This window comes from Erinaceus europaeus, chromosome 12 (genome assembly GCF_950295315.1).
Source record: "Erinaceus europaeus chromosome 12, mEriEur2.1, whole genome shotgun sequence".
In the NCBI taxonomy this organism is placed as follows: Eukaryota; Metazoa; Chordata; class Mammalia; order Eulipotyphla; family Erinaceidae; genus Erinaceus; species Erinaceus europaeus.
In genome coordinates, this window is record NC_080173.1 from 51,069,433 (window position 1) to 51,086,902 (window position 17,470).

At 43.6% G+C, this 17,470-nt stretch overlaps 1 protein-coding gene and 1 non-coding gene across 2 annotated transcripts in view; one reads left to right on the plus strand and one right to left on the minus strand.

Moving 5' to 3' along the window:
• The window catches only part of CWC25 (CWC25 spliceosome associated protein homolog), a 43,896-nt gene that overhangs the window by 14,329 nt on the left and 12,097 nt on the right, over nt 1–17,470 (plus strand). The window contains exons 4-6 of the mRNA XM_007530925.3: nt 7,279–7,348; nt 11,647–11,774; nt 15,046–15,109. Coding sequence (XP_007530987.1) covers nt 7,279–7,348; nt 11,647–11,774; nt 15,046–15,109 — 262 coding nt within the window. The remainder of the gene's footprint in view (nt 1–7,278; nt 7,349–11,646; nt 11,775–15,045; nt 15,110–17,470) is intronic.
• Nucleotides 7,699–7,804, minus strand: LOC132542220 (U6 spliceosomal RNA). The gene has a single exon (XR_009553326.1). It is a non-coding gene; the product is annotated as a U6 spliceosomal RNA (small nuclear RNA).

A 17,470-nucleotide genomic window follows, 5' to 3' on the forward strand; every position in this document is an offset into this window, starting at 1 on the left:
AAACCATAGGGTAGGAGGGGTACAACTCCACACAATTCCCACCGCCCAATCTCCATATCCCACCCCCTCCCCTGATAGCTTTCCCATTCTCTATCCCTCTGGGAGCATGGACCCAGGGTCATTGTGGGTTGCAGAAGGTAGAAGGTCTGGCTTCTGTAATTGCTTCCCCGCTGAACATGGGCGTTGACTGGTCGGTCCATACTCCCAGTCTGCCTCTCTCTTTCCCTAGTAGGGTGGGTCTCTGGGGAAGCTGAGCTCCAGGACACATTGTTGGGGTCTTCAATCCAGGGAAGTCTGGCCGGCATCCTAATGGCATCTGGAACCTGGTGACTGAAAAGAGAGTTAACATACAAAGCCAAACAAATTGTTGAGCAATCCTGGACCCAAAGCTTGGAATAGTGGAGAGGAAGTATTAGGGAGGTACTCACTGCAAACTCTAGTGTACTTCTGCTTTCTTACTTTGGTGCCATACTCCAAACTCAGTCAATTTCTGCTTTGCATTTCTGTCGTATGCGTTACATTGGTTTGTTCTAGCCCTCCCCAAACCAAGAGAATTGGATCAGTCCAATTAATTTCGCGGGCCTGCTTGGCCCCGCCCCAAGGAACCCTGAGGGAGGGTTCCTGAGTTCATGAGTTGGAGAGTGTCTGAGTTCGAGAGTAAGGGAGAGGGTTCCTGAGTTCGAGAGTGCCAGAGTTAGCCAGAGTTCGAGAGTGACAGAGTTCCTGAGTTCCGGAGTTCGAGAGTGCGAGGGTGCGAGAGTTTCTGAGTTCGAGAGTAAGGGAGAGGGTTCCTGAGTTCCAGAGTAAAAGAAAGAGTGCTTGCGCCGCCGCAAAGAGACAGCAGAGTTCTGTTTGGTGATTAGTTTGTCTTAGTTTATGAATAGTTCCTCCTGAATAAAGAAATACAGCTTCCCTGCCCAGCCGTTGTCTCCGCGTCTCTGTTACCCACCCGTGAAGCCAGCCCGCCTGGCAAGAGCCTACGAATTTTAACAACAAATGGCGCCCACGTGGACCTGACCTGCGCATCTCTCAGATAAGTAAAGACAATTTGGCTACCTATGCACGATGGCCTTCTCTTCTGCTTGTGAAGAGATCTCCAAAGGCCTCTGCTCTTTCTTCACGAGACTGTTGTGCTGTTTCTGGAACATTTATCTCTGGACCACTCTGTGGTTTCCACTCGCTCGGGCGAACTCAGAACAGCCAGCGGGAAGAGCCAGCGGGCGGGAGGCGAGGCGCGGAGCTGCTGTTTCCACCTGGTCAAACAGCCAGCCAGCCGGCTGCGCCCAGACAACCCCGCGCACCGCGCCAGCAACCCCGCAGCCCCGCAGCCCGCAGGAGGCCTACGCCACCATGCAAGAGCCCGATGCCAGCACGCTAGAGCCCGATGCCAACATGCTGGAGCCCGATGCCAACATGCTGGAGCCTGAGGCCAACATGCTGGAGCCCGATGCCAACATGCTGGAGCCTGAGGCCAGCCCACAGGAGCCGGCTCTCCACCGCGTGGTGCAGGGCACTGGACGCTTGATCCCTCCACGCTGCTCGGCCACTGCAAACAGGGCAGCAGACATGGCAGGGCCATGGGGCAGGGCCGCGGCGGCCTATCATGGCCGCCACCCCTGGGCACCTAGGCCCACGCCTTCTACAAAGATGGCCTGCCTGCCCTCTTTCTATGAATTCTGGAACCATCCCGGGCCTCCCGGACCCCCGGGCTCCCTGCCAAAACTGGGCACACGAGATCTCCATCCGCCGGTCCGGTCTGAAGGCAGACAAGCTGGAGTATGCAGAGATTTGTGCAGAGATCGCAACCTGCAATTCCTAGAAGTGGAGCTGCTCGGAAATGGAGCTGCACGGGAAGCCACCTCCGGATGGTGAACCCCCCCCCCCCAACAACTAAGACAATATAGATTTAAATTCGTGTTTAAAATGACATGTCTTCGTAACAAAGGTTTCTCTCCTCGTGTATTAATGACTATGTTTATGTGTATGTTTAAAGTTTGGTAAACAGTAGCTTTAAGGCTAAATTCTTACTAGTCAAAGATAAATGAAAAAGGTTTTCAACGTAATTCTCATAAAGATAAAAATTAACTTACATTTAAAGTCTGAGGTAAAAATTAGTTAACAATCAATATATTTCAACTAAGTTGGTCTAAACAAAAGGTTAAATAGACTTGTTGATATGTAAAACACTACCTTCTCTATTAGAAATGGTAGATCGCACAATGGCTATGCTAATTATTCTCATGCCTGAGGTTTCCTCTCCGGCCCACACCTAGGGTGTGTCTCCATCTTGAATGGGTGTAACAAAAGGTTAAAAGACGTTGTTGATATGTAAAAGTCTCAAATTCCTTCTCTATTAGAAATGTTAGATCGTGCAGTAGATATGCTAATAACAAGTTTTGTTTCATAGTAAGTAAGTTGCAGCCAGCTGCCTTTGGGACCCTAGGCCGTTCCCCGCCCCCATGCAAATGCCCGTAGAGGCAAGTAGCCCCCCAGAGGCAAGAAATGTTTTTTTTTTCAGATATGGCCCCCTCAGGCCTTCCCTTGGCAACATGCTGGTTTTGGTTATGTATGTTTCTGTTCACCCCACACCCTTGATACTATAGTCATTTAGTTAAAAAGAAAAGGGGGAATTGTCGTATGCTTTACATTGGCTTGTTCTAGCCCTCCCCCTCCAAGAGAATTGGATGAGTCCTGTTAATTTCGCGGGCCTGCTTGGCCCCGCCCCAAGGGACCCTGGGAGAGGGTTCCGGAGTCCGAGAGTTCCTGAGTTCCCCAGTGACAGAGTTCCTGAGTTCCGGAGTTCGAGAGTGCGAGAGTGCGAGAGTTTCAGAGTTCGAGAGTAAGAGAGAGGGTTCCTGAGTTCGAGAGTGCCAGAGTTCCTGAGTTCCTGAGTTCGAGAGTTTCAGGGTTACAGAGTAAGAGAGAGTGCCAGAGAGACAGAGTTCCTGAGTTCCTGAGTTCGAGAGAAAAGAGAGTTCCTGAGTTCGAGAGTTTCAGGGTTACAGAGTAAGAGAGAGTGCCAGAGAGACAGAGTTCCTGAGTTCCTGAGTTCGAGAGAAAAGAGAGTTCCTGAGTTCGAGAGTTTCAGGGTTACAGAGTAAGAGAGAGTGCCAGAGAGACAGAGTTCCTGGGTTCCTGAGTTCCAGAGAAAAAGAGAGAGTGCTTGCGCCGCCGCAAAGAGACAGCAGAGTTCTGTTTGGTGATTAGTTTGTCTTAGTTTGTGAATCGTTGTTCCTGAATAAAGAAATACAGCTTCCCTGCCCAGCCGTTGTCTCCGCGTCTCTGTTCACCACCGTGAAGCCAGCCCGGCCAGCTGGAGCCGTCCGGAAATTTTAACAACACATTTCTACTTCTTTTTTTTTTTTTTTTTTTTTACATGCATAACATTCCCCAGATTCCCATTTGACAATACAACCCCCACTATTTAATTAATCATTTTTCATGGACCTGTATTCTCCCCACCCACCCACCCCAGAGTCTTTTACTTTGGTGTAAACTGGGATCCTTCTGCTGGTCCTTGTGCACTTTGCATCACCTGCGCTTAATGGGCAGTCTACTGCCGGACTCCAATTTTTTAATATTCATTCATTCATTTCCTTTTGTTGTCCTTGTAGTTTTATTTTTGTTGTTATTGATGTAGTCATTGTTGGATAGAACAGAGAGAAGTGGAGAGAGGACGGGAAGACTGAGGGAGAAGAGAAAGATAAAAGTCGCTTGTGGTGGTTCAGGAGGTGGCGCAGTGATCAAGCTTTGGGCTCTCAAGCGTGAGGTCCCAAATTTGATCTCCGGCAGCACGTGTGTCAGAGTGATGTCTGGTTCTTTCTCTCTTCTCCTGTCTTTCTCAAACATAAATAAAATTGGAGTCCGGCGGTAGCGCAGTGGCTTAAACACATGAGGCACAAAATGTAATGACCAGAGAAAGGATCCCGGTTCGAGCCCCTGACTCCCCACCTGCAGGGGAGTCGCTTCACAGGCGGTGAAGCGGGTCTGCAGGTGTCTGTCTTTCTCTCCTCCTCTCTGTCTTCCTCTCCTCTCTCCATTTCTCTCTATCCTATCCAACAACAATGAAATCAATAAGAACAATAATAACAATAACAATAATAAAAAACAAGGGGAACAAAAGGGAAACTAAATATAAAAAAATTTAAATAAATAAAATATTAAAAAAGAAAAAAGTCGCTTGTGAAGCGACTCCCCTGCAGGCGGGGAGCTAGGGACTCAAGCCAGGATCTTTACACCCATCCTCTGCTTTGCGCCACCTACGCTTAACCCACTGCTCTACCACCGACTCCCTTTTTTTAAATATTGTTGCTGGTGCTCAGTGCCTCCACTACAAATCCACTGCTCACGGAGGCGATTTTTTTTTCTTTCTAATTTTATTAGCACAAAGAAGTTGAGAGAGGACAAGGAGACAGAGGGAGAGAGACAGAGAGACACCAGCAGACCTGCTTGCTTCACCACTCCTGAAGTGCATCCCCTGTAGGTGAGAAGTAGGTGCTTGAACTTGGGTTCTTGTACTTGGTAATTATGTGCTTAATTGGGTGTGGATTGCCTGCCCCCCCTTTTTAAATTTATTTTACTATTTATTTATTTTGCATTTCCTTTTTTTTATTTGAGAGGAGACATTAACAAAATCATAGGATGGGGGGGTATTTATTTATTTTTACCAGAACATTGTTCAGCTCTTGCTTATGGTGGTTTGGGGGATTGAACCCGAGATTTGGAGACTCAGGCTCAAGAGTCTCTCTGACCTATCACTTTCCTCTCTGCCTCATGTGAAACGACCTCTCATATGTAATAAATAAAATTAAGGGAGGGGGCACTTATTAAAAAAAAGAAAAAGAAAAAAAGAATTGTGGAGATTAGAATGAATGACTTATTTCCCTTTCCAAAAGGAATAGCTTATTATGGTTTTTTGCTTCTAGGGTTATTGCTGGGGCTCGGTGCCAGCACCATGAATCCACTGCTCCTGAGGGCTTTTTTAAAAAATTACTTACTTAATTAATTTTCCCTTTTGTTGCCCTTGTTTTTCATTGTTGTTTTAATTGTTGTTGTTACTGATGTCGTTGTTGTTAGATAGGACAGAGAGAAATGGAGAGAGGAAAGGAAGACGGGGAGAGAAAGACAGACACCTGCAGACCTGCTTCACCGCCTGTGAAGCGACTCCCCTGCAGGTGGGGAGGGGGTGTCAAACTGTTATCCTTCTGCCATCCTTGTGCTTTGCGCCACGTGCACTTCACCTGCTGTGCAGCCTCCCGACTCCCCCCTTTTTAATATTTATTATTTATTCCCTTTTGTTACCCATATTGTTTTATTGTTGTAGTTATTATTGTTGTGTTATTGATGTCGTTGTTGTTGGATAGGACAGAGAGAAATGGGGAGAGGAGGGGAAGACAGAGATGGGGGAGAGAAAGACACCTGCAGACCGGCTTCACTGCCTGTGAAGTGACCCCCCTGCAGGTGAGGAACCTGCAGCTCGAACTGGAATCCTTGAGGCGGTCCTTGCGCTTTGCGTCCCCAGCTTAACCCACTGAGCTACCGCCTGACCTCCAATACTTAATTTTTTCTTTTTTTAAAGATTTTATTTATTTATGAGAAAGATAGGAGGAGATAGAAAGAACCAGCCATCATTCTGGCACATGCGCGCTGGGATCAAACTCAGGACCTCATGCTTGAGAGTCCAAAGATTTACCACTGTGCCACCTCCCGGACCACAGTACTTAATTTTTTTAAAGAATCTTTTATTGGGAGTCGGGTGGTAGCACAGTGGGTTAAAGGCACGTGGTACAAAGCAAAGGACTGGTGTAATGATCTGGGTTCCAGCCCCCGGCTCCACACCTGCAGGGGGGTTGCTTCACAAGTAGTGAAGCAGGTCTGCAGGAGTCTTATCTTTCTCTTCCCCTGTCTTTCTTCCCCTCGTATGTAACAATGACGACATCAATAACAGCAGTAATTACAACAACAATAAAAAAATAAGGTCAACAAAAGGGAAAATAAATATTTTAAAAATTTAAATCTTGGGGCTGGGTGGTTGCACACCTGGTTAAGTGCATGTATTACAATGCGCAAGGACCCGGGTTCGAGCCTCTGGTCCCCACCTGCAGGGGGAAAGCTTTACGAGTGGTAAAGCAGGGCTGCAGGTGTCTGTCTCTCTCCCTCTCTATCACCCCCTTCCCTCTTGATTTCTGGTTGTCTCTATCCAATAAATAAAGATAATACCAAAAAAAATTTAAGTCTTTTATTATTTAAAAAATTTTTTAAAAAATTTCTTTATTGGGGAATTAATGCTTTACATTCAATAGTAAATACAATAGTTTGTACGTGCTTAACATTCCCCAGTTTCCCACTTAACAATACAACCCCCACTATGTCATCTATCATCCTTCATGGACCTGTATTCTCCCCACCCACCCACCCCAGAGTCTTTTACTTTAGTGCGATATGCAAAAAAAAATTTTTTTAATATATATTTCTCCTTTTGTTGCCCTTGTTGTTTTATTGTTGTAGTTATTATTGTTGTCGTCGTTTTTTGATAGGACAGAGAGAAATGGAGAGAGGAGGGGAAGACGGGGAGAGAAAGACACCTCCTGACCTGCTTCATTGCTTGTGAAGAGACTCCCCTGCAGGTGGGGAGCTGGGGGCTCAAACCGGGATCTTTACGCTGGTCCTTGCGTTTTGAACCACGTGCACTTAACGCCCTGAGCTACTGCCTGACTCCCCTTTTATTTATTTATTTTTTTTGCTTTTAGAACACTAGTGTATTTTTTATTAAAGAAGAGAATAAAACATTTGCAAATATATTTCTCTCATGTATACTTAAAAGGTGACGGTGGTCAGCGCTACAGAACTGGGATGCAAACAGGCAGGAGCCCACCCCACCCATTCCTTTCACCCTAGATGACAGAGACACACGAGGGTTGGGATGCTGCCCATCTCCAAAAGATAAAACGTTCCGCGTTCCGAGATGTGTGAACAAAGGACCAGCCTCCGCTTTCATCGCAGTGCCACATGGAGAGCTGGTGGTGCCTCCAGGGAGGATGAAAAATCTTTTATTTATTTATTTATTATTGGATAGAGACAGAGAAATTGAGAGAGGAGGGGGAAACAGACAGAGAGAGATAGACACACACCTGCAGCACTGCATTACCATTTGTGAAGGTTTTTCCCTGCATGTGGGGACTAGGGGCTTGTACCCAGGTCCTTGTTCACTGTAATGTGTGCACTTAGCCATCTGGCATATATATATATATATATAATTTTGATATCCTCTCTTTGTAGGAAGAAAGAGGAGGAGAAAAAAAGAGAGGTATTGAATAATCCAGTGAAAATGAAGAAAATAAAAGAATTGGTAAGTAATGCATTGAGCACCAAGATTTTTTTTTTTATTTTTAAAAAATTTCTTTATTGGGGGATTAATGTTTTACAGTAAACACTAAAATACAGTAGTTTGTACATGCATAACATTTCTCAGTTTTCCACATAAGACTTCAACCCATGTAGTCCTCCTCCACTATCTTATTCCAGGACCTAAACCCTCCCCCTAACCCCAGAGTCTTTTACTTTGGTGCAGTTCACCAAGTCCAGTCGAAGTTCTGCTTTGTGTTTTGAAGAATATCTTGACCACTTAACATAATAACTTCTCTCCATTTACTTTTACCTTACAAGAGAGGAAACTGGCCTTTACAACTTTTTTTTTTTTTAAATATGGAACGCTTCACGAATTTGCGTGTCATCCTTGCGCAGGGGCCATGCTAATCTTCTCTGTATCGTTCAATTTTAGTATATGTGCTGCAGAAGCGAGCACAACTTTTTTTTTTTTTTAAGCACTGGCCAAAGAGAAATTTACTAAAGTAGGTACAGGATACTTGTTGGTTCAAATTTTAATACTGTCTGACATACTGTGTGAACAATTCCTATTATAATGTTTGTAATCAAAATTTCTAACTAATTACAGATTTTCCACTTGTCAAACACACAAGGGGAAGTATAAGGGTATATATACAATTATAGAAGTTCTTATTATACATGTAGTATGGGCAATACATTTATTACTTTTTACATATTCTAGATAGTTTTTTTTTTTACTAGAACACTGGTTCTGGCTTATGGTGGTGCTGGGGATTGAACTTGGGGCCTCAGAATCTTAGGCTTGAAAGGCTTTTGCATAACCATTATGCTGTCTCCCCAGCCCTCTAGATAGTTTTTAAAAAATATTTATTTATTCCCTTTTTTGCTTTATTGTTATAGTTATTATTGTTGTCATTATTGTTGGATAGGACAGAGAGAAATGGAGAGAGGAGAGGAGGACAGAGGGGGAGAGAAAGACAGACACCTGCAGACCTGCTTCACTACCTGTGAAGCAACGCTTCTGCAGGTGAGTAGCCGGGGGCTCGAGCCTAGATCCTTAAGCAGGTCCTTGCACTTAGCGTCATCTGCGCTTAACCTGCTGTGCTACCGCCCAACTCCCATAATTTTTACATATTCTAGAAGATATTTAAATGAAGATAGAATCAAACTGGTTGATAAAATTCTAATGATTGCGGTCCCTTCATTTTTTTGTGAGAAGAAAATCCAAAATTATAAATGTTGAATTTCTCATTGTACATTCATCTAAACACAGTAAAAAAAATTGTAAAGATTATAGGTTGCTTAATTTAGGTGTTTTAGATACAACTTTTATCTTTTTAAAAAAAATTTTTATATTTATTTTTTCCATTTTCTTGCTCTTGTTTTTTTTATTGTTGTTGTGGTTATTTTTGTTGTTATTGATGTCATTATTGTTAGATAGGATAGAGAGAAATGGAGAGAGATGGGGAAGAGAGAGGGAGAGAGAAAGACAGACACCTGCAGACCTGCTTTACCATCTGTGAAGCGACCCCCTTGCAGGTGGGGAGCTGGGGGCTTGAACTGGGATCTTTATGCCAGTCTTTGCACTTAGCACCAAGTGAGCTTAACCTGCTGCACTACCGCCTGACTCCCTAAAACTTTTTAAAAAATATTTACTTATTCCCTTTTGTTGCCCTTGTTGTTTTATTGTTGTAGTTATTATTGATGTTGTTGTTGGATAGGACAGAGAGAAATGGAGAGAGGAAGGGAAGACAGAGGTGGAGAGAAAGAGAGACACCTGCAAACCTTCTTTACTGCTTGTGAAGCGACTCCCTGCAGGTGGGGAGCCGGGGCTCAAACCGGGATCCTTATGGGGGTCTTTATGCTTTGTGCCATGTGCGCTTAACCTGCTGCGCTACTGCCCGACTCCCAGGTGTGAAAGCGTTTACTCTTAGATGCTATTTCCTCAGCCCTTAATGTATTATTTATTTATTTATTTATTTATATTATTTATATTATCTAGGACAGAGAGGAATCAAGAGGGGATAAAAAGGGAGAGAGAAATACCTGCAAACCTGCTTCTTTGTTTGTGAGCTTCTCCCCTGCGGGTTTGGAGGGGAGTGGCTTGAACCCAGATCTTTGCACATGGCAATGTATTCACTTAACTGGGTGTACCACCACTACCACCCAGCCCCTCATTTATTTATTTATTTATTTATTTTGCCTCCTGGGTTATTGCTGGGAATTGGTGCGAATCCAGTGTTCCTGGATGCCATCCTCTCCCCTTTTATTGCCCTTGTTTTTTTTTTTTTTTTGGTTTTTTTTTTTTTTTTTACTGTTGTGGTTATTTCTGTCGTTGTTGGATAGGACAGAGAGAAATGGAGAGAGGAGGGGAAGATGGGGAGAGAAAGATAGACAGACACATGCAGACCTGCTTTACCCTTTGAAGCAACCCCCCTGCAGGTAGGGAACCGGCTGCTTGAACCGTTATCCTTACACTGGTCCTTGTGCTATATGCCATGTCCACTTAATCCACTACACTACCGCCCAGCCCTTATTTACTTTTTTTAATGAGAGAAACACCAGAGCATTCTTCCACTCTTCAGCTCTGGGTTATGATGGTACTGGGGAGTGAATTGTAAACTCATAAAACTCTTTTGCTATCTCCCCAGCCTGATGGAACTTTTTCTTTTTCTTTTTCTTTTTCCTTTTCTTTCAAAGATTTTAAAAAATATTTATTCCTGGGAGTCGGGCTGTAGTGCAGCGGGCTAAGCGCAGGTGGTGCAAAGCACAAGGACCGGCATAAGGATTCTGGTTCGAACCCCGGCTCCCCACCTGCAGGGGAGTCGCTTCACAGGCGGTGAAGCAGGTCTGCAGGTGTCTATCTTTCTCTCCTCCTCTCTGTCTTCCCCTCCTCTCTCCATTTCTCTCTGTCCTATCCAACAATGACAACAACAATAATAACTACAACAATAAAACAACAAGGGCAACAAAAGGGAATAAATAAAATAAATAATAAAATATATATATATTCCCTTTTGTTGCCCTTGTTGTTTTATTGTTGTAGTTATTACTGTTGTTGTTATTGATGTTGTTATTGATGTCATCATTGTTGGATAGGAAAGTGAAATGGAGAGAGGAGGGGAAGACAGAGGAGGAGAGAAAGAGACACCTGCAGATCTGCTTCACTGCTTGTCAGGCGACTCTCCTGCTGTCGGGGAGCTTGGTGCTCGAACCAGGAACCTTATGCCAGTCTTTGCGCTTTGCGCCACTGTGCTTAAACTGCTGTGCTACCGTCCAACTCCCCCCCAAAGTTTTTTAATTTTATTTAATTAAAATTTTTTTCCTTTTTAAGTTATCTTTACTTATTTATTACATAAAGTCAGCCAGAAGTAGAGAAGGAAGCAGTGATAGGGAGAGATAAGAGAGACACCTGCAGCCCTGCAGCCCTGCTTCACCACTCATGAGCTTTCCCCCTGCAGGTAGGGACCGGGGGCTTGAACCTGGGTCCTTGTGCATTGTAATGTGCGCTCAACCAGGTCCGCTGCCACCCACCCCCTTTTTCTTTTCATAATCTTAATTTTTTTTTCCTTTATTTGTTGGTATCTTCTAATTCTGCTTTAAAAAACCCCTTCTGATTCATTTGTTTTAAATCCCCTCTGCTTAACACTGCATTCTATTTACATAACCACTGTATTCTATTTACATAACCACTGCCGTCTATTTACATAAATCACTTTTACATTTACATAAAGCACCACCTTCCCTCCAGGGCATTGGTGGTTTAGTGGTAGAATTCTCACCTGCTCCACCCCCTCTCCTTGTCACACCCTGATCCTCTCCTTGTCACACCCTGATTTTCACCAGTCACTTTTCTCTCCACCCTCTCTGCGTCACATCCTGTTCACACCCTACTTGGGAAGTATATATAAAGACAACATTGTTCGTTTTAGTTAGTTGTTAGTTTAGTGTAGCTTGGTATAGATTGCGCTGCGTCCTGCATGAATAAAGAGATACTGCCTACAGCTCAACCATGAGTCCCTGGTCGTCTGTTACCCGCCCGTGAAGCCAGCCCGGCGAAAACAACATTTATTCTAGAGACATTCTAGTGATTTTATGAAATCTTAATTTCCCCAAGCATAGCTGAGCATAGCCACAATTAAGACACCTCCTCATTCTCACTGTTGACAGGGAACCTCTAGCAATGTACTGGACTCCTCAGGGGCATGAAGCCAGGTGGTCTATGCATGACCTCTGTCCCTCAGAAAGACTGCTAGTGATCACAGTAATCTTTGTGGTTCTGTTTTGGGCATTTTCTAGTTGCAAATGAGTCTGGAAAAAAAGGAGAAGAAGAAAAAGAAGGAGAAGAAAAAGAAGCACAAGAAACACAAACACCGAAGCTCAAGTAGTGATGGTGGCAGTAGTGAGGATGAGCGCAGCCGGGGGAGGTAAGGTGTGGTTGTTGGCCTCCCTCATGACTGCTCATGTGGTCATTTATCCCACCGCAGATCAAGTTGCTACTCTTTGGCCAGGCCCTTCCAGGTAATGGGGTTTTAGTGGTGAACCCTCGGACACAGGGTGTGCCACTGCCTGGCCCCCTCTATGTAACTTAAAATTAAAAAATTAAAAAAAAATTATCATTATTATTATATTTTATTTTTCCCAGAGCTCTGCTCACCTCTGGCTTATAGTGGTGTTGAAGATTGAACCAGGGACCTTGAAGTTTCGAAAAGGCATGAAAGTATTCTACATAGGAAATTTGTTGACTTTAAAAACACATTTTTTTAATAAAGAATTTATTTATTTATTCATGAGAAAGATAGGCAAAAGAGAGAAAGAATCAGACATCACTCTGGTACATGTGCTGCTGGGGACTGAACGCAGGACCTCATGGTTGAGAATCCAATGCTTTATCTACTCCACCACCTCCCAGACCACTTTTTTTTTTTAATATTTATTTATTTTCTCTTTTGTTGCCCTTGTTTTATTGTTGTAGATATTATTGATGTCGTTGTTAGATAAGACAGAGAGAAATGGAGAGAGGAGGGGAAGACAGAGAGTGGGAGAGAAAGATAGACACCTGCAGACCTACTTCACTGCCTGTGAATCGACTCCCCTGCAGGTGGGGAGCCGGGGGCTCGAACTGGGATCCTTATGCCGGTCCTTTGGTCCTTGCACTTGGCGCCACGTATGCTTAACCCGCTGTGCTACCACCAACTCCCCAAAAAAACATTTATTTTTTTAAAGTCAGAACACTGTTTAGCTCTGGTTTATGTTGGTGCAAGGGATTTTAACTGGGAATTTGAAGACCGATAAATTGGTGGTACCACAGCCAGTAGAATACACACCTGGGTTCAAGCCCCCATTTCCCACATTCGGGGAGGGAAGCTTCACAAATGTTGGAGCATTACTGCAGGTCTCTCTTTCTCCCTTACTTTCCGTCTACTTTTGTCTCTACCAGAGAGGGGGAAAAATCTTTTTTTTTTTGGAAAAATCTTTCATAACCATTATGTTCTTACTGCAGCCTGACTTTTTTTTTTTAATGTAATTTATATCACTTACATTGTACTTTTTCTTATTATTATTTAAAAAAAAAATTTATTTATTTATGAGAAAGACAGGAGGAGAGAGAAAGAACCGGACATCACTCTGGCACATGTGCTGCCGGGAATTGAACTCAGGACCTCATGCTTGAGAGTCCAAAGCCCTATCACTGCGCTACCTCCCGGACCACGAGTTACCTTTTTTTTTTTTTTATTTTTTAAAATTTATTTTTATTTATTTACTATTGGATAGAGACGGAGAATTGAGAGGGGAGATAGGGAGACAGAGAGACACCTGTAGCCCTGCTTTGCCTCTCATGAAGCTGCAGGTAGGGACCAGAGATGTTTGAACCTGTGTCCTTGCACGCTGTTCTGTGTGCCCTTAATCAGGTGTGCCACCACCTGGCCCTCTGCCCAGTTGATTTTACTATAATGGGAACCTGGAGACATAGAGCAGATCTGGGAAGGAGCCCTCTCCTCGCCCTGAGCACCTGTGGAAATGGGTACAGGCTTGGTGACATAGAACTTGGAAGGCCTTCCACCAGAGCTCTCACTGTGGCTTGGTGCCTACATGGCTCCACCATTCCTTGTAGCCTTTCTTCTCTGTTCCTCCTCCTGCTTCTCCTCTTCTCCTCCTCTTTTTTAGTAGAAGTTAAAAGACAGAGAGAAGGAGAGACACCTGCAGCATTGATCCACCACTACCTGTGAAGCTTCTCCTGTGTAGGACCTTGAACTGGGTCTTCACACATGGTAACAAGTGAGCTCTATTGGGTGTATCACCACCCAACCCAAAGTCACCCTTTTTACATTGTTGTTACGTTTTATTTTTCCCAGAGCACTCTCAGCTCTGGCTCATGGTAGTATGGGGGAATCGAACCTAGAGCTTTGGAGCCTCAAGCTTCAGAGTCTTTTTGTATAACCATTATGCTATTGCCCCAGCCTAAAATACCCATAAATATTACATATTGGGAGTCTGTAGGTGTCTATCTTTCTCTCCCCCTCTCTGTCTTCCCCTCCTCTCTCTATTTCTCTCTGTCCTGTCCAACAATGAGGACATCAATAACAACAATAATGACTACAACAATAAAAAACAAGGGCAACAAAAGGGAAAATAAATAAATTTCAAAAATGTTAAAAAATTATATATTAAGGGCCAGGGTAGATAGTATATGTTTATGCAAAAAGACTCATGTCTGAGGCTTCAAAGTCCAAAGTTTAGTCTCCTGTACCACCATAAGCCAGAGCTGAACAGTGCTTTGGGGGGGTGGAATATATATGTATGTATGCATATATATATGTGTGTGTGTGTGTATATATGAATATAAATAAGGAGAGGGAGGAGATTAGAGAAGAGATATCATGTATTTTTTAATTTTTATTTATTTTTTTTGACTACAGGTTTATAGGAGTGTACATAAACACTATTCCCACCACCAAAAGACTGTGTCCCATCCCATTTTTAAAAAATATTTATTTATTCCCTTTTGTTGCCCTTGTTGTTTTATTGTTGTTGTTGGATAGGACAGAGAGAAATGGAGAGAGGAGGGGAAGACAGAGGGGGTAAGAGAAAGATAGACACCTGCAGACCTGCTTCGCTGCCTCTGAAGCGACTCCCTTGCAGGTGGGGAGCCGGGGGCTCGAACTGGGATCCTTATGCCGGTCCTTGTGCTTTGCGCCATATGTGCTTAACCCACTGCGCTAAGGCACAACTCCTGAGATAACCATGTGTTACCCTGGTACTGGGCATCAAATTGGGGCCTCTTGTTTGTCAGGTGCTCTGCTCACTCATTATATCACCGCCTAGGCTGTGACTTTTTAATGAATTAATGGGTCTGTCTGGGTCGGTTCCATGTGTCTTCTCTGTAGGAGTAGTCAGCCTTGCTGCTGACTCACTATTAGTCCCTGGAATAGCAACACATGGTGAGAGGAGAATGTGTTCAGGCATTGGGGCTGGAAAGCTAAGCCCACGGATTTTCACGGGAAACACATGACTATGTTGATGCATCTTCCACAGCAAAGATAGTCCAAATAGGGAGACACATTGCCAGATAATAGCTAGGAGGTGGGAGAGGTCACATTAGAAGCAGTAAACTCATTTCTGCAGGAGGTTGGTTTAATTTAAATTGTAGTTTTAAGCGTATTGTTCTTCAAGAGTGTATGCTTAAATCTCTCTTAGATCTCAAAAGAAGACGGCCAATTCATCCCCTGTTTTGTCCAAAGTTCCTGGATATGGCTTACAGGTAAGGATTTGGGCTTTTCAAGTGGATATCCCATCTTGGGATATGGAATATACTAAGCCAACAGTCTAATGGATATAGACACTCCCCCTTTTTTTCCCCCCTTGGTAAGCAAATTCCAGTCTTTTTTTGTTTGTTTTTACCAGAACATTGCTTAGTTCTGGCTTATGGTGGTGTTGGAGATTGAACGTGGGACCGTGGAGCCTCAGGCATGAAAGTCTTTTACATAACCATTATGCTTTCTCCCTAGCAACCCTCCCCCAATCTTTTTGTATTAAGTTGTGAGGTAGAAATTAAAATATAGAGGAAAGCTTGGGGAGAGAGTAGCTATAAGGGTGTGGGAGATCCTTAAAGGCCAACAATTTATATATATATATATATATATATATATATATATATATATATATCTTTTAATTAAAATGAATAATTAAAAGACATGTAAATATAAATAAAATAATAAAATTGTTGGCCTTTAGGATTTTTTTTTTTTTTGGCCTTCAGGATCTTTAAGGACTCCGTGCAACACCATAAGCCAGAGCTGAGTAGTTCTCTGGTATAAATAATTAAATAAATAAAATTTTTTTTTTTTTTTGGATAGAGACATACTTAAAGGAGAGGGAGAGAAAGAAGGTGAGAGAAAGAGAGACATCTGCAGCACTGCTTCAGTTTTAAAGCTTTCCCCCGGCAGGTGGGGCCAGAGTTTGATCCTTGGTCCTTGTGTATTGTAACATATAAGCTATACAAGGTGCACCACCACTGGCCCCTGAATCTAGAACAGTTTTTTTTTTCAATTTCACTTTTATTCATTCATTTATTTATTTTTGCCTCCAGGGTTGTTGCTGGGGCTCTGTGCCTGCACTACAAGTCCACTCCTCCTGGAGGCTGTTTTTTCCCCTTTTTGTTGCCCTTGTTGTTTTATCGTTGTTGTGGTTCTTATTGTTGTTATTGATGTCATTGTTGTGGGATAGGACAGAGAGAAATGGAGAGAGGAGGGGAAGACAGAGGGAGAGAAAGATAGACACCTGCAGACCTGCTTCACTACCTGTGAAGCGACCCTCTTGTAGATGGGGATCCGGAGGCTGGAACCAGGATCCTTATACTGGTCCTTGCACTTTGCGCTATGTGCGCTTAACCTGCTGTGCTACCACCCGGCCCCCAACTTAGAACAATTTTAGCAGCCAAACAAATATCATGTGGAAAGAAGGGAGTTGGAGCAGCAAACACAAGGATTGCTGGGGATGACCCAGTACTTATCCCTGAATCTCTGGCGATGACTGAGGGCCCTCTGAGCAGAGAGGATAAATGACCAGGGTGACAAGAAGACATTCTGGCTACCCCTCTACAAATGATTTATAGGTAATGCATGCAATAAAAATGTATAGGTTGGGGAGTAGATAGTGATAGTGCAAGGGGTTAAGCGCACGTGGTGCAAAGCGCAAGGACTGGCGTAAGGGTCCTGGTTCGAGCCCCCGGCTCCCCATCTACAGGGGAGTCATTTCACAGGCCGTGAAGCAGGTCTGCAAGTGTCTATGTTTCTCTCCTGCTCTATCTTCCCCTCCTCTCTCCATTTCTCTCTCTGTCCTATCCAATAACGGCGAAATCAATAGAAACAACAATAAAACAACAAGGACAACAGAAGGAAATAAATATTTTTTTAAAAGATTAAATAAAAAAGTGTATAGGTTGGTGGTCCAGGAGGTGGCACAATGAATTAAGTCTTGGATTCTCAAGCTTGAGGCCCTGAGTTCAATCCCCAGTAGCACGTGAACCAGAATGGTGAGTGATATCTGGTTCTTTCTCTCTCTTTTTCTCCTGCCTTCTTCATGAATAAATAAATAAAGTCACTAAAAAAAAATGTACAGGTTGATAAATTTTGACAGTGTAGATCCCTTTGGCATTTCCCCCACCTGTGTTTTTCTTTTTTTTAAAAAAATATTTTATTTATTTTCCCTTTTGTTGCTCTTATTTTTTTTATAGGTATTATTGTTGTTATTGATGTCATCGTTGTTGGATAGGACAGAGAGAAATGGAGAAAGGAGGGGGAGACAGGGAAAGAGAAAGACACCTGCAGACCTGCTTCACCACCTATGAAGCGACCTGGGCTGCAGGTGGGGAGCCTGGGGCTCAAACCAGGATCCTTCAGCCGGTCCTTGCGCTTTGCGCGCTTAATCTGCTTTGCTACCGCTTGATTCCCTCCCCAACCCGTGTTTAACCTTAGGTCCTGTCCTCCATGCTCTCCTTCATGCTGTTTGTTTGCTTGTTAGGTAGTTGCTGTGACTTTGCACTTGTTAGCTTATCCAAATAGAAAGAGTGAAGCAAAGAGAGAAAGAAAGACTAGTTATGGGAGTCGGGCTGTAGCGCAGT